The sequence below is a fragment of the Epinephelus lanceolatus genome, chromosome 20, assembly GCF_041903045.1.
Source record: "Epinephelus lanceolatus isolate andai-2023 chromosome 20, ASM4190304v1, whole genome shotgun sequence".
NCBI classification, from domain to species: Eukaryota; Metazoa; Chordata; class Actinopteri; order Perciformes; family Serranidae; genus Epinephelus; species Epinephelus lanceolatus.
Window position 1 is genome coordinate 38606357 of NC_135753.1, and position 27038 is coordinate 38633394.

The following is a 27038-nucleotide window of genomic DNA, read 5'->3' on the forward strand; positions in this document are numbered from 1 at the left end:
AGACGGCCCACCAAAACTCACACAAGGCATGAGGTTAAAGATGAAACATTTCTTCAATATTTTAGGCAAGATTACTTTTTAATTTCAATCTTCACAGCTTCTAAACACTTCTTGTATCCAGCTCAGAGTCTTTCAGTTCTTGTTTGGAGGATTTTCACCCATTCTTCCTGCAAAAGGCTTCTAGCTCTGTGAGATTCTTGGGCCGTCTTCATGCTCTGCTCTTTGAGCTCTATCCACAGATTTTGGCACATGCTGCTCTGACAGCAGGGAGGCCTGTAGATGTTACGATCTGTCTTAACATTAATAAGACTAGACTAAGTGTTTATTACAGCATAACTGACTGAGTTATTATTGCTTATAGGAGTATTATAAGCACTTAATAGAAACTTTGGTAACAGTTTATAAACCTGTACTAAATATTAATAAGATGTCTATTTACATTAATTACAATTTATAAGGGTTAATTATGGAACAATAACCACATTTATTTGTGTTAATTATGCTATAATTAACACTTAGTGTCTTACTAATAGTAATAAACATCTTATTCTGTCTTATAAGTGCTCATTAACTGTTAATTGGTGCTTATTAAGCATTAATTAGCGTTTATTACAGTACCTTAATATAAAGTGTTACCGTAAAATCATAGTTTCAGATAGTGCTAAATACTGTAGATAAATAGTGATAGACAGTGCTGCATAAGAATAAACCTAGGAAATGCATTATTTTCAATCAGGTTAAACAAAATACAAAAAAGAAAAAAAAAAGCTTAATTAAAAAACTAAAGAAAACAATTACCATCACAGGTTATTTTTTTCATTTTTTATTTAAATTATTAAAAAATCTATAATTATAAAAAACAAAACATTCATGTGCAGCCATGCACTGTTTGAAGTGAAATGTCAGAAACATGTAACTTACAATGTTCCAGCATTTGGCCAACATGTAACATCTGCAACACTGAATAGACTATGTACATGTCCACTGGGACGACAGCTCTCTATGATGTCATCCACAATGACGCACAGGATGGTCTCCTCCTTCAGAGCGTCCCAGGTGCTAAGAGACGAGCAGCTGTAGGAGTCTGGCCACCACCACCACATTCAGGCTGTTTCCTAGGACTTTGTACTGCTGCTTGGTGGTGACGTGCTCCGGGAAGGCTGCAAACACATTCAGTCACAGGAAGAAACAAAATTAACTCTTGGGTATGTGTTCCATCCAATAATATGCAAAAAGCTCAATATCACATTAAGACTGGAATCTGGGGAAAAAGGATCAATAGAAATTTTGTCTCCATCTAACAGACGAACAGATTAAACCAAAACTACTGCCCCGTGGTTGTATGACTCCACCCACCAGTCCACCCTGTGGTTGTATGACTCCACCCACCAGTCCACCCTGTGGTTGTATGACTCCACCCACCAGTCCACCCTGTGGTTGTATGACTCCACCCACCAGTCCACCCTGTGGTTGTATGACTCCGCCCACCTGCCCACCCTGTGGTTGTATGACTCCGCCCACCAGTCCACCCTGTGATTGTATGACTCCTCCCACCAGTCCACCCAGTGGTTGTATGACTCCGCCCACCAGTCCACCCTGTGGTTGTATGACTCCTCCCACCAGTCCACCCTGTGGTTGTATGACTCCGCCCACCTGCCCACCCTGTGGTTGTATGACTCCGCCCACCAGTCCACCCTGTGATTGTATGACTCCTCCCACCAGTCCACCCCGTGGTTGTATGACTCCGCCCACCAGTCCACCCTGTGGTTGTATGACTCCTCCCACCAGTCCACCCTGTGGTTGTATGACTCCTCCCACCAGTCCACCCTGTGGTTGTATGACTCCGCCCACCAGTCCATTGTCTCTGACAGTGTCCATCCATGTCAGTGAAAACATGGATGCTTCACACACAGAAGATCTATACAATCAGCACAGTTTCAAGATTAGAGTCACCAATTCAGTATCTGACCAAATGTCTCCCCTTCTGTTCCTGAGATATGACGTTAAAACATGATGATGTCACAGTCAAGCTGACCTTTGACCTTTTGACCTTCATTATTTTACCCTGTTAGACATTTGTGTCAAAATGACTTATACTTAGTGCATGAATTCTTGAGTTATGGCCAAAAACATATTTTGTGAGGTCACAGTGACCTTTGACCACAAAATTCTAATCAGTTTATTCTTCAGTCCAAGTGGACGTTTGTGCCAAAATTGAAAAACTCCCTCAAACGGGGCTATAGTGAAGAGTGGGCCTCGAGGAGACCGACCTTGATTTAGCCTGAAGAGCTGACAGATTCTGGACTTACAGAAGCTTTGAGGGAAGCCCATGAGGTTGGCAACTTCTCTGGGAGTGAAATAACGGAGCTTCAGTTTCGACAGCCGCTGGAGTTTCTCATCTTCAGAGCACTGGTCCAGACCTTTAAACACACTCTCCATCTGTAGAGCACACAGAGCAAAAGCCTTTTTAAATGATATTTAAGACCAAACTTGTGATGGAAAACACACAGCCAGAGCTAACGTACACTCTTTCCCAATAAACACACAGATACCAGTTCAAAATAAACAGTGAGGTAAAAACGACACTGATGATACTCTCCAGTGGAGGAGTGTAACTAAGTACATTTACTCAGGTACTGCATTAAAGTACAAATTTGATGTACGTATTTTTATTTTATTTTTCTAATAAAGTTTTAAAGAATATAAAACCTCAATGGGTCAACAATTCGAGGTGTCGAGGACGCGATGCTTTTTGAGCTGTAAAGGATTTTTTGGTGCAATACTGCCACTGGGAAAAAACTGAAGGCAGGGCTGAGCCGTGTTCCTGAGGACCTGGGGTCTCATTTATAAACACTGTGTATGCACAAAACGAAGCCTGAAAGAGGCGAGCGCCACTTCCCACGCTAAAGTTGTGATCTATAAAACAGACTGGATGGAAGAAACTTTGACCCATGCTTACCAACACTTTGGAGATGGGACACTGGCGATACAGAGGGTCAGGGGGAAGAGAAATTGTCAAACATTTTTGGCTTCTGTCCATATATAGATTTTAAGTGTGGATCCTACAAATTGTTTTATTAATGAGACCTCTGGTGCGTGAGCTGTATCTTCAAGCTATATTCTAAACGTGGTTGATAAGGAGCACTCCACTACTGACATGTTTCCAGTTGGCATGGAAACCACGCAGCTAGATATTTGGCATGAGGGGCCACGTGTCTGATCAGAATTAAGACATCCACTTTGTCACTGTCCTTGACCGTTTGGTCTCATCGATGCCCGTCGTGAAATCAAACCTCACCTCTGTTTCCGTGCAGCACTGCAGCACTGAGCCAGTTCCCTCCACGTACCGCCCGTAGCTATGGAAACAACACATAATACAATCAAAGAACAGCATTACTGCGTGACTGTTTAAAGAGTGATCAAACAACCAGACAAAGGAACAGCAGGGGGGACAAACACTATCAGCAAGTTTATCAAACACCCCACTTACACTCCTGGTATAACTAATACTCCATCTAGAAACAGGTGTATGCTCACTGTGGTGTCCCCGGCACAAACCTCTGCAAGTTCCTGAGCTGCTTGGATGTGAACTCCGAGTTTTTGTAACTACACGCCCACTGCTTGTGCTGGGTTGCTGAAGCATGACTGTTACAAATACTGATAAAAGTAAATAAATTAAAGAGTAAAATAATGAATGCATTTTTACTATTACTATGTTTCAGGATTTCAGAGAGGCGACCTTATCGTTTAAAAAGAGGAGATCTTAAAAGTCTACATTTGAGAATTTATTATAGATTTCATTAAAGCTTCTCAAGTTTAATTCAATATATTCAAACTTTGATTCAATATATGTTGACTTTCTTTAGTTGGTCTGCAACTGTGTTTGGGCGTGTTGAATGTGTCAGGTGGCAGCCACGTGAATGTCAGGACCCAAGGTGTCCCAGCAGAACTCTGTATTGTAACGAGATGATCAATGTTATTCACTTCATCCATCTGTGGTTTGAATGTTGTGGCTGACTGGTGTATATATTCACGGTAGCTGCAACAGAAAAAGCGAAAGAGAAGGACTTATATCTGATGTGATTTATCCAAATGTTGAAAAGCTTAAATGCACCCTTCCCTCCAAGATGCAGATGTTATCTTTACTCCTGAAGTTACATTTCATTGAACTCAGCTCTCAGATCTCCAATTTGCACTCATTATGTTACTCCTGTGCGATATTGCAATAACAGTGAGTCAACTGGAGTCAGTGACAGTTAGATGAAGAGTACCCACCCTTTGGTGAAGCAGACAGACCTCCTGCAGGTGGGCCGAACAATGTCCAAGATCAGAGCGTACCGCAGCAGCGTTTTAGGAGGAAGGAGATAGTGTTCCATGTCTACTTCCATCTGTGGTTCCAGGAAGTCTTGGATCTGCCTGACGGACAGATCGTTGTTCTGACTCATCTTCTTCTGGACTTCCAGCGTTGTCTCTAGTTTATACAGGAAATGACTGCCCTGCAGGTCCTCTTCTGGCTGGCAGGTACCTGGGTGGGGAGGACTCAAGACTGTGGGCTGCTCAGGGGAATCACTCTCAGCAGGATGTGGAAAGGCATCTAAAATCTAAGATTACATACTTTATCAAAAGCCTTATATACACACGACTAGTACTGTGCCGGAAACTTCAATTAAAAGCCTTCACCCTGTTACTAGCCTGGTGTAGCTGCACATTTTGACAAATAAAGGCCTGTCTGCATTAGATGCCTGGTCTGGTTGCCAAGATGTTACTTTTTATTGGAGCTCTTTGGATGTTGGTTGTTGACTACCCACCAAAAGAATCAAAATGACTGACTACCAAATCACAATCACCTGTACATATACAATTTCTTAACCAAAACACAGCTGGCAATTTCTTCAATAACAGACATGGCAGGTTTCCACGAGGTTTAGTACCAACACGTTTGCACTAAAATATTTCTATGATACATTTCATGATACCAGGATTACTGTCAGGACGCCTCACCTTTGAGCTGAAGTTTTCTGTTGAAATCTTGGCGAGCAGGAAATAACGCAGTCTTGAATTTGGGATCCCAACCTGGATTTATGAACACAACAGTGATATGAATATAACTTAGAGTGCAGATGTACTTCAGGAAACTAGTTGAACAGCGTGTCTTTCTTACACTGGTGGGAGAGATCATGATCTCCTGGAAAGTGTATCCACAGACCGTCAGTGTTTTCACCAAATGTTCCCTGGAGAACAGAAGCATCCCATGAGGACAGATTCACTCTGAAACCTGTGCACCACCATAACCACGGTTCAAGAGTGAGATTGGAAATATTTTAAAGCGTGGTTGAGGAATAACAGACCTAACAGAGTTTAAATATGCAACAAAAATCCCAGAGTGGTACATCCTGTCAGCCGAGGGGTTTCCTATCTGTGCAGCCGAGCACCGCAGCACCTCCACGGACTATTACATCCAGACGGTCCCGGTGTTTCCTCCTCAGGCTCCACTTCACTCAGCTGCCTGATAAACCCGCTGCTTCTTCCCACTTTAACCTGAATAACAAACCAGGGCTCGGTGCTCCGGTCGGATCCAAACGGAGAGCCGGGGCTAGCTCAGAGACTAGCGGAGGCTAACTGGCTGTGCTTCCCTCCGGTCATGCTGCGGCTAACGCTCCGCTAGCCGCTCCCAGCTAGCTCCGGTTTGTTATTCAGGTTAAAGTGTGAAGAAGCAGCGGGTCTGTGGGGCAGCTGAGTGAAGTGGAGCCTGAGGAGGAAGCACCGGTTAGCCCCGGTTTCACTACAGGCAGATTCACTCGCTACAGGGGCAAGGAAATAAAACCTGAACAGCCAATCAGAGTGATCTCTCTCACCGACAAGCTCCGCCGCCGATTCAACATGCTCAATCAGCCGAAAAGCCGCCGACGCTGAAGTGCTGACGGTGCAGGACACACCGCAAAAACTACCGACGGCTGACCATCGGCTTGGTGTGTCAGGGCTTTAAAACTTGAAAGCTGGTTAAGATCAAGACCTCTGACAGTTCATGACACCTGCATTAAGGATTACCAACAGGTTTTATGAAGATCGGACAGAAGCTCATTCGTTAACGTCCAAATCTCTACTGGGCCATGCTCTTCTTTGGAAACACTGTCGCTTCCTATTGGTCAGTCGTAGAAACATTTTGGGGTGAAGCATTAAAGGCCTAGTTTAAAAGGTCCACAGAGTTTGCTGATGTTTGAAAAGCCAAATTTTGCGAAAGGCCATTGCACTCGTTTGGAACAGGTAGTGATGGCCAAATGAAGCCTCATGAAGCATTTTCTTTATTTTCTGAGCCCACTAGATGGTGCTCATGGTTTAAAGAGAGAGGCTCAAAGAATTTCAACCTTTTGTTGAACAAAAAGCGCCATCTAGTGGGCTCAACAGGTGGCACCCCATATTAAAATTATTTAACGCACGTGGTTCATCATTTTTGTTTAACATACCCTGCAAGTTTTGTGATGATTGGCCCAAAGGTTGTGGAGTTAGGTCCATTCATGTGCTATGAATCGGCCCGGTTTAGGAGGAAATGTCCAAAATATGTTTTTCTAAAAATTCAAAATGGCAGAAAATCTAGTCAGGTTATTTCAGAATTTCACAATGATGGGACAGATGGTCAACCTGAAAACATCAGGCCACAGGTATCACCGGCATGGACGCATAATTAGGCCTATCCTGACCCGAAAAGATGCAGAAAAATTGGTCCACGCTTTTGTTACCTCTAGGCTGGATTACTGTAACTCTCTATTATCAGGTAGCTCTAGTAAGTCCTTAAAAACTCTCCAGCTAATTCAGAATGCAGCAGCACGTGTACTAACAGGAACTAAGAAACGAGATCATATTTCTCCTGTTTTAGCTTCTCTGCACTGGCTCCCTGTAAAATCCAGAATTGAATTTAAAATCCTACTGTTAACTTATAAAGCTCTAAATGGTCAAGCTCCGTCATATCTTAGAGAGCTCATAGTGCCATATTATCCCACCAGAACTCTGCGCTCTGAGAACGCAGGGTTACTCGTGGTCCCTAAAGTCTCCAAAAGCAGATCAGGAGCCAGAGCCTTCAGCTATCAGGCCTTTTGATGCACCCTTGCAGTCTCCATGGTTACCTGGCAGATGAGGTCTCAAAGCCTTTCACATTCTCCAGCAGGATGAAGCGAGGTAACCTGCACAGCCTGGACACACACCGTCGCCACATGCAAGAGAAGAAGAAGAAGAACTGTTCTTATAAAATATCCAGCCCTGACTCACGACAAAGACAACACACCTGAGGCCTCTTTTATAAAGCTGTGTGGAATCTTTACCTCACACCTAAACCCGCTGCACACAATCCATAAACAGATTGGGAACCAGAGGGTCGCCGGTTCAAGTCCCCATACAGACCAAGTATGGAGGGTGGACTGGCAGCTGAAGAGGTGCCAGTCCACCCTCCCAGGCACTGCTGAGGATCAGGCTGACCAAGAAAAAACTAAATCTGGAGATTAAAGACCTTGGCAGAAGATCAAGGATGTAGAGGAAGCTCTTGGTTCTGGGATCAGCGATGTCACCCTGAAGTCCTAACCTGCACAGAGAAAAACAAAAGATCTCAGTGAGAAACAGAGAGACTGATAGAAAACACTTGTCGTGATGATTTAGATAAAGTTATTATGCTCTTAAACGAAGAAACTGTGAGACAGAGGAGAGTTTGATCGTTTTAAGGCTCTGATCCACCGACTTCACAGAGCTAGCAGCAGCGAAGGTCCCAAGCTGTGTCGCCTCACGTTGCCAAGTCTTGGCCAAAAATGTGCACATGAACTCACCGCAAAGACTACAGTTACATAAATTCTGTGCCTGCGTGAGAGGAAATAACTCTTCACAATAGCACACGGTGGTCGTCTGTAATCGTCGTGCAAAAAAGGAAACAGGAAGACCTTCTTGACGCACATTAGCAACACAATCAGAGAATATTTACCGTGTGCCAGTGAACAATAACGCACACCATCAGGAAACACTTCTGCCAAAGAGCTCACGAGATAAAGAAAAAAAATAAATCGGTTTTGGTCTCAAATAAGTCTGTTTTGGTCTCATTCCCTCTGGACTGAGCTCCAGCTGTTTACTTTCCTCACTTCTGTTTCTCTTCTCGTGTGCAGAGCTGAACTGCCAATCAGAGTGATTTTATTCACAGACAGTCTCTGCTGTCGCCCACGCCGATTCAACATGTGGAATAGACCCAAAACGAGCAGCAACGGTGCGGGACACAGTGGACAGAATAGGGCAACACCATCAGCCGACTGTCGGCCTCGTGTGTCAGGGCCATGAGCATGTTGCAGTTACAGCTGCTCGAACGGGACTCCACAAACAAATGGGTGACGTCACTGTAGCTACGTCCATTTACTGCACACAAAACACACAAGACCTACCTGGTGAATGGCTGGCAAGGAGGGCTCATCAAAATCATGTCAAAAGATAATCTATTGAAGTCGTCAAGTGTTATGCCCTAAAGGAAAAATAAAGAAAACTTTATATCAAAAGTAAAAACATTGCAAAGTTAAAACTGAAGTCTAAATCACTGGTTTGTCCAGATGCAAGCAGCCATGTCTGAACCTTCCACGACCACCCACCTCAATGGTCTTACTCCAGAGGACGGTGTCGGGGAAATTGTGCTTGTAGATTTGATTTGCTGTGGTGTTTATGTCGATGGCAGCCACAACCTGGGCTGGTATGCCGCTCTCTGGAGGAAGAAAAGACAAATCATAAGCTACAGATAAAACACCTCTAAAAACATTAAGCTACTGTTTCACTGTGTGCCTGAAGTTTCAGCTCCACAGATCCCGCTGAAAATCCACTCATCGGAAGTGTGGCAGTTCGATCCCTGGCTCCTCCGGCCCACATGGGCGAGATACTGAACCTTAAATCGCTGTGAATGCGTGTGAATGTTTAACTGAGTAGCAGGCGGCACCTTGTGTGGTCGCCTCGGCCACCAGTGTGTGAATGTGTGTGTGTGAATGTGACAGGTAGCGTTACAAATGCAGATCCATTTACCATCCAATGTGAAAGCAAACAGAGGGATAGAGAACGTTTGGCCTTCAGCGCCGAGTGAGCACTTTTAATTTAAATAAGTGGAACCCATCTGTGAGTCTGAAATCCAGCTCCACATCCATGGTTAAAACTCACCATGTTCTTGAGACCTTAAGTGTTTCCATGGAGATGAATGGAAATCTCTGACCCTGTAACTCACTTCAAAGTATTCAGATTTTAATTAGTTTCTTTTTTATAGTATTTATTTTTTTCCCTAACGGTTCTTAAAGGCATTGATATTGACTACGTGTGCAGATCTGCTCCTTCATAACATGGTCAGCATGTGCAGAGAAATGTTCCCCTTACATGATGCTACACATTTAATCATGAACTTTTCCAATGCAGCTTTGCAGAAAGTCCAAATGATTCAGCCTGTGCATGTTCTGTGAGTGCGTCATCAAACCAAACTGCATCAACAGGCTCCAACAAGAATGACCCAGCTGGCACTCTGATGTTTCTTCACTGTTGAATCTACGTCACACACCGTGGTTGAATCACTGTTGAATTATGTGTCTGATTCTGAAAAATGAATTGAAACAAATCTTTTGGAAATTTCAATGTCGATTCATGAGAATTTTGTTTTTTTAGCATTAAACGTTTTAACAACAACTGACATACACTCACCGACCACTTTATTAGGTACAACTGTTTAACTGCTCGTTAATGCCAATAGCTAATCAGCCAATCAGGTGTCAGCAGCTCATTAACATTGAGTCATGTAGACATGGTGAAGACGAGCTGCTGAAGTTCAAACGCAGCACCAGAATGATGAAGAAAGGTGACTGAAGTGACTTTGAACGTGGCATGGTTGTTGGTGCCAGACGGGCTGGTCTGAGTATTTACTGGGATTTTCAGCACAACCATCTCTAGGGTTTACAGAGGATGGTCCCAAAAAGAGCAAATATCCAGTGAGCCAAAATGCCTTGTTGATGCCAGAGGTCAGAGGAGAATGGCCAGACTGGTTCAAGATGATAGAAAGGCAACAGGAAGTCAAATAAGCACTGGTTCCAACCAAGGTGTGCAGAAGAGCATCTCTGAAGCAACAACACCTTGTCCAACCTTGAAGCAGATGGGCTACAGCAGCAGAAGACCACACCAGGTGCCACTCCTGTCAGCTAACAACAGGAAACTGAGGCTACAATTCACCAAAACTGGACAATAGAAGATTGGAAAAACCACATTCAGATGGAAGCATGGATCCATCCTGCCTTGTATCAACGCTTCAGGCTGCTGCTGCTGGTGTAATGGTGTGGGGGAGATTTTCTTAGTACCAACTGAGCATGGTTTAAACACCACAGCCTACCTGAGTATTGTTGCTGAGCGTGTCCATCCCTTTATGACCACAGTGTACCCATCTTCTGATGGCTACTTCCAGCAGGATAACGCACCATGTCACAAAGCTCACATCATCTCAAACATGACAATGAGTTCACTGTACTCCAATGGCCTCCACAGTCACCAGATCTCAGTCCAATAGAGCACCTTTGGGATGTGCTGGAACGGGAGATTCTCATCATGGATCAACTGTGTGATGTCATCATGTCAATATGGACCAACATCTCTGAGGAATGTTTCCAGCACCTTGTTGAATCTGTGACACCAAGAATTAAAAACGAGGGCCAGCCTGGTATTAGCAAGGTGTCGCTAATAAAGTGGCTGCTGAGTGTAATTTCAACGGTGAAGGTCGGTCATGTGCCAGCTGGTAAGTCTTTAATAATGTAGTGCATATTATTGTTATTATTATGACTATTATTTACATCATCATGTCCGTGGATTACAGGTCATTTTTTCTGCGCCCAAAGAGGACTCTGGACTTTGGATTTGGACAGTGGACCTCCCAGGAGGGCGTTTGGTAAATCCGCCAGTGTGATCATTTAGGCCCAATCCCAATACCCCCCCTTGCCCACTACCCCTTAGCCCTCGAAATGAAGCAACGAGGGGTAGGGGTTGAAATCTTTCCCTAGGAAGTGGGACACCACTCACTACGTCACCGCGTCAGTTACGTTCACGCATACGTAACTATTTTAAACAGGAAGCTGCGAGCCATCTACATTTCCAACCGGCATCTACAATGGAGTCTCCAGTTGAGTTCATCCTACCGATCATGTTTGCCGCATTCATCATGCTTAGTTTGATGAACAACAGACAACAGAGGACTTCTGCTAGTTAGCTAGCTAGCTAACCAGCTAACATTACAAGGCAGCATAGTTATACTAGCTGGCGTGTTATCGTAATGTGAAAAATCTGACAAATTTGCAGAACAGGACAGATGACAGACGCCAGATAGTGTGAGCTAGCTAGCTAGCTAACAAGCAACTTGACGACGGTAACGTTAGCTATGTATGAACTTTTCCCCCCCTTTTTTCTTCTACCCCTCGCTGGCAAGTCAGCATCTGAAATCCCTTGCTCCGAAGGGCTAGTTTCATACCCACTACCCCTCGTTATGTCCCCTACCCCTACACGCAAAAAGACGGGCCCTTATTCTTGTGTAGTGGTGTTTCTGTGTCACTCTGCAGTTACACCTCCAAAACACTAGTCGGCGGTGGAGGTTTCTGTGAGTGCTGTAAAGTTTAGTTGATTCAAAACACACATTAAACACATTAACACACATTAAACATGGCTTAATAGAAACAGTTCAAAATAAAGGACACAAATCAGCTTCACTATAACTCGCAGCATTCACAGACAAACACTTGTCTTTATCTGGACACATTTTCCCCACAAATACAACATGCTAACATTATTAGCACAAGTCTATGGCGTTTTGCATTGTATAAATTAGCCTAGCAGCTAGCAGAGATTTCCTCTTCTCATATAAAACCAGGGACAACAGCAACATGTAACAAAGGTAACGGCACATAATTTGGCTCCATTACAGCTCACAACATTCACTGACAGAACAACTGTCTGATACTAAACATGTTTTATAAACAAATACAACATGCTAACGTTATTAGCACAAGCCTATGGCATTTTACATTGTATACATTAGCCTAGCAGCTAGCAGAGATTTCCTCTGCTCATATTTCAGCCAGGATAAATCACACACAGTGTGTGGAGGCTTTATTGTCTTCATGATTCATTGTTTCTTATCTGTGAAATTAAAGTAAATAAAAGCTTCGTTCCCAGTGAGGGAAATGGTTTCAATGGTTTCAATGGTTTCAACATGAGACAACGTGATGGAGAGATCTCCCACCTGTGTCACTGACTGGTTTCTAACTGGTCCCACAGACATGCACACGAGTTACAGCCAGTAACACCATCTTAAATCTTACCCTTTAAAGCATAATGCATCCCTCCTATCCCGCTGTACAGCTCGAGCACCCGCACACCCTCCATTACGACACGTGACTGCTGTCACTTCTTCTTCTTCTATGGAGTGTAATGGCGGTTGAAACAAAGTTCCATGCGCCTTACCGCCACCTACTGGACCGGAGCGGTGGCGCGGCAGGAAACACATCACAACAATACAAAACAAGAGCGTGTTAATAGGTAATGTGAAGTGACGTCATGTCATGTGATGAGTTCATGTGTGTAACATACAGAAAACACATCAGCATGTTTATATATTAACAGTGTTCATATATTGTTATTCAGCTGTAATGTGATGGAGCCCAAACACACTGGGCACACACTCAGCATCAGACACACATATTAAACACACTGGGCACACACTCAGCATCAGACACACATATTAAACACACTGGTGAGAAATTTAACTTCTGCTGACATCATTGTGTCGACATGAGGTTGAGGTTAACTGACCTGCTGTGACATGACTTCATGTCATCTCCTTTGTTCTCACATGGAGCTATTATGGGATGTTGAGTCCCATCAATGAGCCAGAGACACTTTTCTTACGCTGTCTCTCTCTGATGTGTTCAGTGTCTCTGATGTTATAAAGAGAAGAATCAAAGGACGATGCATTAATGTGCTGTGATGATGATGATGATGATGATGATGATCCAGGATGTGTAATGTGTCATATACATGTGTGGAACAGATTGTTAGATAAATGACAGAGTGTGAGGTCAAACAGTATCTTTCATACAGACACTCCTCCAAACAGGATCTGATCACGTCTCCTCACACAGCAGCATCTGAATAAACTGGGCCTCAACGTCCACAACTTTATTCACACGCCGTGTCTCTCCTTCCTGCGACACGCTCAATGGGCGATCGGCTTCAGGCTGGGATGCAGGTTTGCTTCATGGACTATGTTGCCATAGTAACTGGCTTTGTTTCCCTCATCTCAGGCTGAACATACTCACAAGCCCCTTTTAAGGCCCTGACACACCAAGCTGACGGTCGGCTGTCGGCCAAAGTCGGGCCGTCGGTGAGCGTCTGTCGCCCTAGTTTTTGCGGTGTTTCCCGCACCGTCGGCACTTCGGCGTCGGTGGCTTTTCAGCTGATTGAGCATGTTGAATCGGCGGCGGAGCTTGTCGGTGAGAGAGATCACTCTGATTGGCTGTTCAGGTTTTATTTCCTCGCCCCTGTAGCGAGTGAATCTACCTGTAGTGAAACCGGGGCTAACCGGTGCTTCCTCCTCAGGCTCCACTTCACTCAGCTGCCCCACAGACCCGCTGCTTCTTCACACTTTAACCTGAATAACAAACCGGAGCTAGCTGGGAGCGGCTAGCGGAGCGTTAGCCGCAGCATGACCGGAGGGAAGCACAGCCAGTTAGCCTCCGCTAGTCTCTGAGCTAGCCCCGGCTCTCCGTTTGGATCCAACCGGAGCACCGAGCCCTGGTTTGTTATTCAGGTTAAAGTGGGAAGAAGCAGCGGGTTTATCGGGCAGCTGAGTGAAGTGGAGCCTGCGGAGGAAACACCAGAAGGAATTAGCGAGCAGCTAGTAGCAAGAGGGAAACACAAACCTGACAGACACTGTAAAGATGAGCAACTGGGGAGACAAGGAATTGTGCGCCCTCCTTGTCCTCGCAAATGAAGAGGCCATTAACCGTCAGATGACGGGGACGGTGAAGAACGGGCCGACTTACGAGAGAATCACCGAAGGACTGACCAGCCGCGGCTTCCCTCCCACGTCACTGTTTACGTCACACGCTGAGCTACACGTTTTGTTACTTGCTCACGCCCCCCATTGCCCCGAAAAAGGCACATTCTGTATAAACAGAAGTAGGCAGGCGGCATTTTGCTGCACTCCCCGATTTTGTTTTTATACTGCCAATGCTGAAAAAACACTGATTGGGCTTTCCTACAAATTTGCCTGTCTGAAAGAATTGTCACTCATCCCGCTCTCTGTCAGGCCAGCTGTTTGACATCAACATGACGTCACAGCGCCCTCTAGTGTGGCTGTGATAGGCACCGTGACAACCAGCCCCGGTCTCCCCCACATGACCTCCTGACTCCAGTCCCCGTGTCTCTGGCTCCTCATCCTCAGCAGTGTGAAGGTGTCCCGCTGAGCTGTGTCTCAGTCTGCAGACATGTTGGGAGCTCTTACTTTGACACGGAGGTGTGGCTCAACACATCTAGGAACAGGAAGTATCCTATTATGGAAGAGGGGCTGACAACATAAACTTCCGGTAGGGTGTCAGCTCGAGGCGAAGACTCTTCCTCAGGAATTAAAAAGCTGAAATACTTGTGTGTTTGGCTCCGAGCAGTGACGGTAAGTCTCTCCGGTCCCCCCGGTGTGTGTGTGTGTGTGTGTGTGTGTGTGTGTGTGTGTGTGTGTGTGTGTGTGTGTGTGTGTGTGTGTGTGCAGGGTGTCGCTTGTATGTAACGCCACAGTGTAACGACTCTGATCACTGACTCAGTCGCTGTGACTGTTTCCAGAAGACAACATGTCCAAGTCTCTGAAGAAGATCGTGGAGGAGAGTCGGGACAAGAACCTCCCGGAGGTGGAGATGTGCGACAGAGGCATTTCCAACATGCTGGACATCCCGGGACTGTGTGAGGACATGTCTCCTGTCTCTTCACCACACTGCGCACACACAGCCTCTTATTATGGGATGTTAGAGTAGACTTTAACTGTGTGTTACAGACGCGAACACAGCGTACAGACGTAGGGTGGTGATGACGTCACTGCAGCCTGCAGTCAGAGTGTTATCCTGCTGCTAACATCAGAGCTAAACACACAGGGGGTGTGTAGCAGCTCTCACACAGACTGAGACCGGATTAGTTTATAAATCGATAATAAAGTGATTATTGATACGTCACAGGGCATCAGAAGTATTGATCTCTATAGACCGCTTCAAAGTGGACAACATAAACATTCTAAATGGGTCCCTTTGTATTTCCTGTTTGAATGTATGTTAATACAGAAGCTGACAGGGACCAAAGTTGTTGCCCTAGCAACAGAATAGCAATGAAACGGTCCATACGTTATTTATTTTACTCACTGTGTGACTAGCTGTTACTTTTAAAACACAGCATACAGTATTTGTAGTGGGGGTGTAAATCACCAGTGTCTCTACGATACGATATTTGACGATGTGACAAAGTCTGCCATGACACCATTTCAAGTCAATGTGATTCAGGCGCCTGCGATCAATATGAGACGATATTATCTTGTATGCTTTTGGTCAGTAAAGATAAAAGGAACACATGAATAATGTGAATAATTGTAACCGCTTATGTGCAGTGAAGTTGACCTTAAACTAGACTCACAAGTCAGTCTTTAGACGCTTTGCTTAACTAAAGACTGATGTCTTTCTCCCTGATTTTGTGTTTAGATGGGCGGATACGATTTCAGAGTTTAAAAAAACTCCCTACATTGCAGAACCAATAGTAAATCCGCAGGGCGGTCCTTCGGTGCTCGCTGAACTCTTGTGCTCATAAACATAGTCCGACTGCGTTAAAAGTTTTAAACAAAGTTGCTGTAAGTCCTTCATTTCCACAATCTTGTGGACTGAGCACACATTTGATAAAACATAGTTAAATCTCTTGGCCTCCATTTTCAAGCTCTCTGTGTGTTTCTTTCCTTGCGGACGAGAAAAGGGGGAGCGCACATTTCCAGGACGGCGTGTCCTTTTCAAAAATGCAAGAGGCGTTGCTTTGTTGCCGGCTGTTTTCTCCGATGTGTTAAACACACTTTAGAAAGGAGTGTCCCCAGACTATCAGAAGGCGGAGATCTCTGACTGTCTGGTGGCGAGACTAACTTTAAACTGACTCCACTAAAGTCCTGTTTGGACGGGACAGTTTTACACAGGGATGTGGACTAATGCCTAGTGATGGCCACATGAAGCCTCATGAAGCATTTTCTTTATTTTCTGAGCCCACTAGATGGCGCTCATGGTTTAAAGAGAGAGGCTCAAAGAATGGCAATTCAGTGTGCTTTCAACCTTTGGTTGAACAAAAAGCGCCATCTAGTGGGCTCAGAAAATAAAGAAAATGCTTCATGAGGCTTCATTTGGCCATCACTACTAATGTCAGTTTACCACAGGATGTCTGTAATATAAATGTCCGATTTGCATGGGACAAGAAATCTCTGTAATTCCACCAGAGATGGGAGTGGTAACTCGGTTTGCGCCCTGGCGTCACCTCCATGTCGGCATGTGCGTGCTACGTTGCTTCCTGCATGTGTTAGGTTTATTAGTCCAATATGAAATATTGCCCATGATCAGGATTGTGAGCACACAATGATTAGCAATATGGATTTATATTAGGCCTACCTAACACAACCAGAAGTCTCGTGGCTCTGAAAAGTGCTTTCTTCTCGACGTAGGGACAGAGATGGGCAAAAATACATCAAAATGTGTTTTGATACAAAATACAAAATATCCTTCAAATAAATGTATCAAAATAAAATACAAAATACTGGTGCCAGAAAATGTATCAAAATAAAATACATGTATTTTGTATTTTCAAATACAGAAAATACTTTATTTCTTTTTCTTTTTAGCAGCGACCCGCAGCTCTATACGTCACTCTGTCGGTCGGTCCACAAAGCTTTTCGTGAATAACTCAAAAAGTCTTTGACCAAAAATGTTCAAAATTCACCTGCTGCAATTAGAGACCATGAGTAACTATACCAGAAAGAACAAACATGATTCATCCATTAATGGCGTGATAGTAGCAAATTTGTGCTTGTTTTCTCACAGTTTGGTGTAGCAGAGTATTCAGATATACACAGAAAGGCAGAACAGTCACAGAACTAAGTGTAACTAAGCAAAGCCATTAAAAGACAACAACTTGATTATGTATAGATATATATTTATTAACCAGACTTAACAGCCCATAAACTTTTTTTGTATCAACAAATAAAATATTCACAGACACTGTGATAACATATGAACATATGAATAGGTCATTGAAGGGCCCAACTTAAAAAAAAAACATATAGATAAAAATATATAATAAAAAAAGTAAAAAATATTGTTACATCCGATATTATAAGAATGTGTAGCTGATTATTTTTGTTTTTTGATTTATGGAGAAAGTATTTTGAGTATTTTAAATACAAAATTACTCCACTACAAATTAGATTTGCTTTTTATCGGCCTTATCAAATACAAATTACAAAATAAACAAATGTAATTGAAATACGTATTTTAAATACAAGTAATAGAAATACTGCCCATCCCTGTGTAGGGCTGTGCGATCATTAGAAGTATGTCCACTATCACGACTGCCGACAACACTGAATGCTTCTTTAAGCGCCTCCATCATCGAAACAACGCGGAAAAACGGTTGTAAACAGGACGTGACGGAATATTTACAGACATTTTTACAGAGGATCGCGTTCACACAGGATTAATATTACCTGAGGTATTTTCTCTGGACCGTTTTACACAAGGTAAAAGTCGCCGTAATGATTACAGACATGGCGTGTTCAGCCAGGACTAAAATCCCTGGTGATAATTACTTTACCCAACGACTCCACGTTAAACTAATCCCGTCCGAATAGGGCTTAAGACACATTAAACAGCACATGGGGTAAGTTAACTCTCAGGACTTTCTGTCAGAGACCTTTCTGTAAGAAATCTTTTCATTTGAACCCAAGCCATCAAAAGTATAAAATACAGCTCAATAACTGTCAAGGTTCATGGACACATTATTAGCCCATAAATTAGCCTCGCGGCTAGCAGACTTTTCCTCTCTACTCATATCTCAATAAATTAAATGCATTATTTAGACTTTTTCTTCCTCACTGTTGGTTTAAGTCACTGCGTGTCTCCACAGAACAGTGCGGTTGAATTCCATGTTGAAATATCATCAAAATATCGGCAGTATCACAATATGAGTTTTTCATATCATATTAAAAATGTTAGTAGTATTATTGTCAACGAGATGATATGACACACTCCTGCTCAGGTGTGTGGTCGAAATGTGCAGTGATGATGCTCCAGGTTTTACTCCACGTTTAAGTGACGGTCACGATTTGAAAAGCCGACATTTTAAATATATGAATAAGTAAAAAAAACACAGTCATGGAAAACCTGGAAAAGTCATGGAATTAGTTAAAAAAAAAGACTAGAAGAAGACAGGTCAGTGAAAGTTTTAGGAGAAGCCGCCCATACTTACTCCTAAAACAGCAGATAAAAAATCATCACTTGACTTCTGGTTTCTTTACATACGAGTCACTGATGAGATGCACAGGTAAACAACCTGCCGAGTTAGCAGCAGTGCTGTGTTGACTTGATGTTTCATGTCGTTTCAGTCACTCTGTCGAACATCACTCAGCTGGTCCTCAGCCACAACAAGCTCACAGGTAAGCCTCTGCCTCCGCCCTCTCCCACAGACACCAGCTCACACTGTCACACAGCCGGCACGTTAGTGTGTGGAGGCGTGACGTCATGTTCCACACTGGGCAGGAGCTGTGGGGTGATCATGGGACTTTTGGTGTGTAGACAGGTAGTTCATTAATGCCAGCATCCAAACCAATGCAACCAATCCAATCAAAGCATTAATTCACCAGAGCTGGTAGACCCGCCTGCTGGTTCCCAGTGTGCCGGTCAGCTACAGCAGCACCGGAGAGAAGGGGACAGTGGGCAGGTGTCGCTCTGCAGCTGTAGAGATGTGAATGGAAACACATCCAACATATACTGACATCACCAGATGTGCCGATCACGGGGACGAGGAAAAAACCAGCTCCTTCTCCCTGCTCCTTATCACTGCTCCTTGTCCCTGCTCCTTGTCCCTGCTCCTTGTCCCTGCTCCTTCTCCCTGCTCCTTCTCCCTGCTCCTTCTCCCTGCTCCTTGTCCCTGCTCCTTATCCCTGCTCCCTATCACTGCTCCTTCTCCCTGCTCCTTCTCACGGCTCCCTATCACTGCTCCTTCTCCCTGCTCCTTCTCACGGCTCCTTATCACTGCTCCTTAACCCTGCTCCTTGTCCCTGCTCCCTATCACTGCTCCTTCTCCCTGCTCCTTCTCACGGCTCCTTATCCCTGCTCCTTATCCCTGCTCCTTGTCACTGCTCCTTCTCCCTGCTCCTTCTCCCTGCTCCTTCTCCCTGCTCCTTGTCCCTGCTCCCTATCACTGCTCCCTATCACTGCTCCTTCTCCCTGCTCCTTCTCCCTGCTCCTTATCCCTGCTCCTTCTCTCTGCTCCTTCTCCCTGCTCCTTCTCCCTGCTCCTTCTCCCTGCTCCTTTCAGGCAGCCTTTAGACAAAGATCAGAACGGGACATGTTGTAGATGTTGCAGGTTAGGGTTGCAGTGATACGCTGGTTTTAAGGTACACTGTGATAAAGTAGTTGACGGTTTTCATACTGTGCACATTTGCTTATCTGTGATACTAAAAAAAAGACTTCCATTAACAAAGTGGAAGTTTCAAATTTAGAAATTTAACGTTAGTTCAAGCAACACTAACCCTTCTGATGGTGAGATAAATCCTGTAATATCATGAAACTGTGATATTTTCTGAGACTTTTATGGTGCTGTGAAAATCTCACACCGTTGCAACCCTATTGCAGGTATATGAATGGAAACATATTGAGAGTTGAGCTCCTTATTCCCGCTGCCTTCAATCAGCCTTTAAATGCAAAGCAGAATGGTATACGTTGCAGGTATATGAATGGAAACATACAGAACATGCTAACATGAGAGTCCTGCACGATTACATTTTTGAAAACCCGCACCTGCCCATATCCGTAAAGCTCGGTACCAGAACTGACCTGCTACAAGTCATCATGTCTAACCCAAAGCCACACCTGCCCACACCCGTCAATAAAAGTCCCACTACCTGTGATTAAACCCCCCCAGGCTCCAGTCGCTCACATTAAAGGGATAGTGCACCCAAAAATGAAAATTCAGCCATTATCTACTCGCCCATATGCCGAGGGAGGCTCAGGTGGGCTCGCTGTCCACAGAGAGGCAGTCAGAGCTACAGGCTACAATGAGGCTAAAAACAGAGTTCAAATGAGGTTTTTCCAAACAACTTTTTATGTCGGGGCTTCAGGACACTTGGATCACTACGGACGAGCAGTATGGAGATATTTTGTGGTTTCAATGATGTGTTTTTGGACGTTTGAATCTGGGGCGCCGTCAGCCTCCATTAGGTGGAGTTGTGTTGCTACCTCCTCTCCCCTTGGATCTCTGCAAGTGATGTGAGGACTCTAAAACTTCACCTGAGCCTCCCTCGGCATATGGGTGAGTAGATAATGGCTGAATTTTTTCATGTTGGGTGCACTATCCCTTTAAGCTGGGTCTCCGTTCTTGAATTGGACGTGTCTTTGACTGGATGGTGAAATCATTCAATCACTGCCAGGTTAGGAAACATGTTAGCATGCTCCTTCCACCACCATCAAACCTCCAAAGGATCCTCCTTGGGTGTCTTGAACTCCATGTAGGCTGCCACCTCATCCTCGGGCTGCAAAGTGTCATGGCTGGAGTCCTCCACGTCGGTCTTGGTCTTGACTTTATGCAGAAGTATATGTAGCCAAACTAGCATCTATGGATACTACAGTGCCCTCCAAAAGTATTGGAACAGTGAGGCCAATTCCTTTATTTTTGTTGTAGACTGAAAATATTTGGGTTTGATATCAAAAGATGAATATGGGACAAGAGATCAACAGTTCTGCTTTTATTTCCAGGTATTTACATCTGGATCTGATACACAACTTAGAAGATAGCACCTTTTGTTTGAACCCACCCATTTTTCATGAGAGCAAAAGTATTGGAACATGTGACTGACAGGTGTGTTTTGTTGCCCAGGTGTCTCCCAATTACATTGATTATTCAAACAATAAATAGCACTGAATGTCTGAGCTCAGTTTCAGATTGGGTACGATAGGTTTTGCCTGTGCAGACTGCATTTAGAGGTGGAACCAACATGAAAACCAGAGAGCTGTCTATGGGTGGAAAAGAAGCAATTGTGAATCTGAGAGAAGATGGACAATCAATCAGAGCCATTGCACAAACATTGGCCATAGCCAGTACAACCATTTGGAATGTCCTGAAGAAGAAAGAAACCACTGGTGTACTAAGCAACAGACGGCGAACAGGTAGACCAAGGAAAACATCAGCAGTTGATGACAGAAACATTGTGAGAGCTGTAAAGAAAGACCCTAAAACAACTGTTAGTGACATCAGCAACAACCTCCAGAGGGCAGGAGTGAAGGTATCACAATCTACTGTTCGCAGAAGACTTCATGAACAAAAGTACAGAGGCTACACCAGAAGATGCAAACCACTCATTAGCAAGAAGAATAGGAAGGCCAGGCTGGAATTTGCCAAAAGGTACAGAGATGAGCCTCAAAAATTCTGGGAAAAAGTTTTATGGACTGATGAGACAAAGATTAACTTTTTCCAAAGTGATGGAAAGGCGAAAGTTTGGAGAAAGAAGGGATCTGCTCATGATCCCAAACATACAAGCTCATCTGTGAAACACGGTGGAGGTAATGTCATGGCTTGGGCTTGCATGGCTTCTTCTGGGACGGGCTCTTTCATCTTCATTGATGATGTAACACATGATGGCAGCAGCAAAATGAACTCAGAAGTCTACAGAAACATTTTGTCTGCTAATTTAAAGAAAGATGCAACCAAACTGATTGGGAGATCCTTCATCATGCAGCAAGATAACGACCCAAAACACACTGCCAAAACAACAAAGGAGTTCATCAGGGGCAAGAAGTGGAAGGTTTTAGACTGGCCAAGTCAGTCTCCAGACTTAAACCCAATAGAGCATGCATTTTACCTGCTGAAGAGGAGACTGAAGGGAGTAACCCCCCAAAACAAACAACAACTGAAAGAGGCTGCGGTGAAAGCCTGGAAAAGCATCACAAAAGAAGAATGCAAAAGTTTGGTGATGTCAATGGGTCACAGGCTTGATGCAGTTATTGAAAGCAAAGGATTTGCAACTAAATATTAAGTCTCATTCACTTTAATATATTTTAAGTTTATATGTTCCAATACTTTTGCTCACCTAAAAATTTTGTGTTCCATTACAAATAATGCTATCTTCTAAGTTGTGTATCAGATCCAGATGTAAATACCTGGAAATAAAAGCAGAACTGTTGATCTCTTGTCCCATATTCATCTTTTGATGTCAAACCCAAATGTTTTCAGTCTACAACAAAAGTAAACGAATTGGACTCACTGTTCCAATACTTTTGGAGGGCACTGTATGTGATGCAGTGCATCATATTTTGCGTCTTCTTACATCGTTGGCTGCTGCTTTATAATATGTAACCCATGGTTTGTTGTGGAATGATTTAAGTGTAGTTTTGGGTACAGTTGCTTCAGTAGTTTAACAAATTAAATCTGTGGCACACTAACAGACAGAACACAGACGGTGGTGTCCTGGAACCAAAATAATCTGAGGTCAAAGCTCCACTTATGAGTTTTGCAGCTGTCAGTCTCCTTCAGTGAATGGAGCTGTGTCAGGTGTCATCACGTGACCTAAACTTGGAGCTCTGGTCAGGTGACAGCTGCCGGTCATATAGGGGGAGACCATAACTCCTGTGTTTGGCACTGGATGTGGTGTTGGAGCCTGTGTTGTACCTGCAACCTCGGACGTTTTGCCTGTGATCTGAGGGACGTGTGCGGAACATCTCCATATGTCCTCCATCCCCACAACTCCACAACCATGTGGTGTCACAACAGAGATGTTTTACACCTGATCCAGTAGTGAGAGTGGGACTCTGACAGTCACAGTGTTAAAGTCAAGTCACAGTTTGCAGCTGACTGAAGTGATGTAATGGTGTTTTGTACCAGCAGAGGTCACCACAGACCCACAAACACTCACACTAACCTGTGTTTTCACTGTGTCATCAAACAACATTTAAATAATAAGGTTTTGGTTGTGTGTCTGATTTCTGTGCCAACGTGAAGACTAATTTCATAAAATGTTACTATAAAACTATACTTTTAATATTTTTTAATAATCAGTGAGATTCTTAAACTAATCTTTCTTTGTGTGCTTCCCTTATTCTCTGGGAGAGTGCAGCTGGTAATGAAGCATCAACATGAACCGTACGTGAACTTTACAAATGGTTATCCTTTTTAAAGTGATGCAGCAGGTTTACGACACAGTCATCAGCCAGTTCTCCTGTTTTCCTCCCCTCTGTCACTCCGGTCTCTCTTCTGTCAACATATTTCACTTTCTTTTTACATTGATTTATGTTCAGTTGCCACAAACATCTTCTTGGTCGTATAGAAATGCTGTGAAGACATTGTAAAGTGAACAATATTTTCAGGCACCTCCTCACAGTTGGATTAGATTATGAAATGATTATTGATGCGTCACAATGAATCAACATTTCTGTACATGATTTATTTTTCTCACTGTGAGACTGCTTGCTACTTTTAAAATCTCTCTTTCTGTCTCATTGTGTCATCATTGTAAATTTATCATGTTGATGTGTTCTGTACGACATCTATCACACGTCACAACTTCAGTTCTGTCTGGCTCAAAGTCCTGAAGACAAACTTTTCTAAACAGCCATAAAACATGGATTAACATCATCTAACAAAAGTATAAAATACAGCTTCATAACTGTCAAGGTTCATGGACGCATTATTAGCCCATTATTAGCTTAAGCATGTTTACATCACATAAATTAGCCTCGCGGCTAGCAGACTTTTCCTCTCTACTCATATCTTAATAAATCTGTGTGTATTATTTAGACTTTTTTCTTCCTCACCGTTGGTTTAAGTCACTGCGTGTCTCCACAGAATAGTACGGTTGAATTTCAGCTTGTGTACAGTTTTTTTCAGCCCAGTATTAATGAAACAGAGCTGCTAATGTTGTTGCTAGAAGTTAGCGCAGTGGCACTCGGGCCCGTACTTTCTCAGATATCTGAAATACTTCCACACTGTTGATTTATTCCCGAGTGAATAACGTTATCCTCATCGTCTTTCTCCTGCCCGCTGCTGTTTGACGGTGACACAGAATTTCAAGATGATGATATGAATTGATGTTTTCACTTTGCATCATACGATCATATTGGATCGTTAATCATTGAATCGATAAATCGATCCATATAGACGGACCCCTAATTTGTAGTGATCCATAATTAAATTACCAGATGAATGAATTTGCCTGCGCACAGTGTGGCTCTAGTCCACGTCCCTTTTCCCTTCAAGTGTGTCAGATTATATTCATCTGCAAATGCTCACACTGACCACTTGTGATATTTATTCTGCCGTAGTGTCCAGTAATTGCAAACTGTAAAATTTCTGTATTCTGTGTACTTCTGTATTTAAAAAAATAACTGCTCTGATGAATTTATTTGAAAACACCTTACAGTCTTCTGCCTGTATGAGCATAGCGAAATGACGGGGAGGCAGAGTGCATCGCTGTGTTGTTTCAACGTCTCCAGCAGTGCAGAGCGGCCTCACTGCTGCATATTAGCTCCGGGAAAAGCCAAGGTGCAGCAGACTGAGCAGAGAGGTATATTCTTCACCACAGAGTTGGTTGAAGTTGTTTAACGCTGCAGTGTGTCAGTCAGCTGGTCTTATTTGTTAATATCTCTGCTGATCACTGCTCCACATCACTAACGTTGATCTCAGGGCGATGGTGTAGAAAGTATTCACAATATGCAGCTTGCAAGTGCTGACTTTTGTGAAGATGAGTTACAAGTTAGCTCTAGCGTGTTGCGCTGTAGACTGTCCGGGCGCTGCGCTGCTCTCCTGGTTGAGTTCTGCCTCAACGTGTTCCACACGTTATTAATAAACATTTAGATAAGATGCATCTGAGAATCGATTATTTCCCCCACCCCTAGTATGTGATATTTCTTAACCTACACAGGTAGGATGAAACCTCAGATAAAGGACCTTGTTCGACCAAATTCACCCAAACATGGGAGAACCTGAAGTGGACATTTGAGTTGTGTTTTATTTCCATCAGATAAAAGAAAAGATTTGAGATGCACGTTTCCATCAGTGCTCGCAGATACAGTGACGGTGTTTTCTAATCTGCTGGTGGAGATGGAAAGATTACACACATCCCACACTGCTGGGTTATTTATAGCCCAGATCAGACAGAAATGGGGATAACATAATTGGCGTAGGTAACCACCTGCAGGCACTCTCAAGGTATACTCAGTAACTCTAGCCTTACAAGGTAACTCTCAGCTGTCCCAGCCTGCCAGCAGCTTGTGTGTGTGTTGTGTCTCTCCCTCTCCTCTGTCTTATCTGATGATCTGTGGTGATCCTACAAATACAGCTGCACTGTGTCAGACAGGATGGAGGTGATGTTGCTGCTGTATGAACGTACTGAAAGTTATAGTAACGTCATCACAGTGCAGGTGACCGTTTCCCATCACACACCAACACTAAATGTCACCTGTCATGTTATTGTGTTCACGCAGGGCTGCGGAGGTTTATTCCTCAAACACACCAACATACAGACGGATAATCCAACAGCTCCCCAGGTCATACTAACACCCGCCAGGGCCAAGGAGCCCGTATGGAAATCAATATCATATATTGTACAGAGGACCTTATAAATACTGTAGGTCTGTCCACCTGGACAGGGGGCCGTGGTGTTCCATTGATTGAGCTGTGGTCAGTGGCCCACAGAGGGAGAGGCCAGCTAAATGAAATTGATTTCTGACATCCTCAGTGAACCAGCGGGACCTTTAAAACCAGACAGAGTCTTTACTGATTCTGAGACACAGCACCGACCATCTATCTGTTGGCTGTAGTACTGTAAGCACCCGCACTGTGACCCACGCTGCAGGGCTGCTGTGGCCCTGATCCACTCAACTGGCAAGGGGCTGAAAAATGAAGCCAGTGATTAAGTGACAAAAACTGCAGTTCTGCTAGTGGCCACTTGAGGCTATCTCCAAGAGTGAGTCAATCTCCATGTTGAAACATCCAACTTTACAGCTGAAATAAACACGTTTACAGCTGAAATAAACATGTTTACAGCCTGGTACAAACAACAGATTTGGTCTCTGGCGAATTTCAACGTTCATGACAACTGTACAGGGGTGAATATTTATATAACTCGCCCATTAATATTTTATAAAGGCTTAAAGGGGCAAAAAGCAAAATCATTTCACCGCTAGGTTTGCTGTTGTGCACTGCCTGTAGAGCAAAGTGTCATGAGCCACACCTCCCTCTACCTCTGCTCTCCACCCCCCCTCCCCCCACTCACCTCATCTGTGCAGCCGAGCACCGCAGCACCTCCACGGACTATTACATCCAGACGGTCCCGGTGTTTCCTCCTCAGGCTCCACTTCACTCAGCTGCCCGATAAACCCGCTGCTTCTTCCCACTTTAACCTGAATAACAAACCAGGGCTCGGTGCTCCGGTTGGATCCAAACGGAGAGCCGGGGCTAGCTCAGAGACTAGCGGAGGCTAACTGTCTGTGGGGCAGTTGAGTGAAGTGGAGCCTGAGGAGGAAGCACCGGTTAGCCCCGGTTCCACTACAGGCAGATTCACTCGCTACAGGGGCGAGGAAATAAAACCTGAACAGCCAACTTAGTTTAGCAGTTAGCGATGTCTTTCACTCACTCTCGGTCTCTGCTGTGTTTAGCTATTTCCCTGCTTTCCTGTTAGCGTTAGCACTAGTCGGCTGCCACGCTAACATCCTCTTCTCACGGAGAAGAGTAGGGATGTTAGTGTG

The 27038-nt window shown here is 44.0% G+C and overlaps 2 protein-coding genes across 3 annotated transcripts in view; one reads left to right on the forward strand and one right to left on the reverse strand.

Moving 5' to 3' along the window:
- Positions 1-799: 799 nt before the first annotated feature.
- trdmt1 (tRNA aspartic acid methyltransferase 1) lies at positions 800-13570 on the reverse strand. Of its 2 annotated transcripts, none has more exons than XM_033638189.2 (11): positions 12345-12505; positions 8613-8722; positions 8412-8488; positions 7502-7573; positions 7122-7187; positions 5162-5231; positions 5002-5073; positions 4276-4601; positions 3299-3356; positions 2310-2439; positions 800-1160 (listed from the first exon to the last, which is right to left on the reverse strand). In XM_033638189.2, the coding sequence occupies exons 1-11, from the start codon at positions 12406-12408 to the stop codon at positions 1060-1062; spliced, it is 1146 nt and encodes a 381-aa protein (XP_033494080.1). In that variant the 5' UTR covers positions 12409-12505; the 3' UTR covers positions 800-1059. The 2 variants fall into 2 exon arrangements, 1 of the variants encoding a protein (XP_033494080.1); XR_004502281.2 differs by lacking the exon at positions 800-1160 and adding an exon at positions 12835-13570 and having other exon boundaries at positions 2349-2439; positions 3299-4039; positions 12345-12492.
- A 974-nt stretch (positions 13571-14544) lies between these two features.
- Positions 14545-27038, forward strand: part of rsu1 (Ras suppressor protein 1) — a 50278-nt gene continuing 37784 nt past the window's right edge. Inside the window, exons 1-3 of the mRNA XM_033638196.2 lie at positions 14545-14692; positions 14860-14976; positions 18686-18736. Of these exons, the coding sequence (XP_033494087.1) occupies positions 14868-14976; positions 18686-18736 (160 nt within the window). The 5' untranslated portion in view covers positions 14545-14692; positions 14860-14867. The remainder of the gene's footprint in view (positions 14693-14859; positions 14977-18685; positions 18737-27038) is intronic.

Coding starts and splice junctions, on each gene's coding strand:
- trdmt1 (XM_033638189.2), bottom strand. CDS start 12,408: ATGGAGGGTGTGCGGGTGCTCGAGCTGTACAGCGGGATAGGAGGGATG. Junction 8,723..12,344: donor GATGCATTATGCTTTAAAGG/GTAAGATTTAAG, acceptor TTCTTCCTCCAG/AGAGCGGCATACCAGCCCAG. Junction 7,188..7,501: donor ATCCTTGATCTTCTGCCAAG/GTCTTTAATCTC, acceptor GTGTGTGTCCAG/GCTGTGCAGGTTACCTCGCT.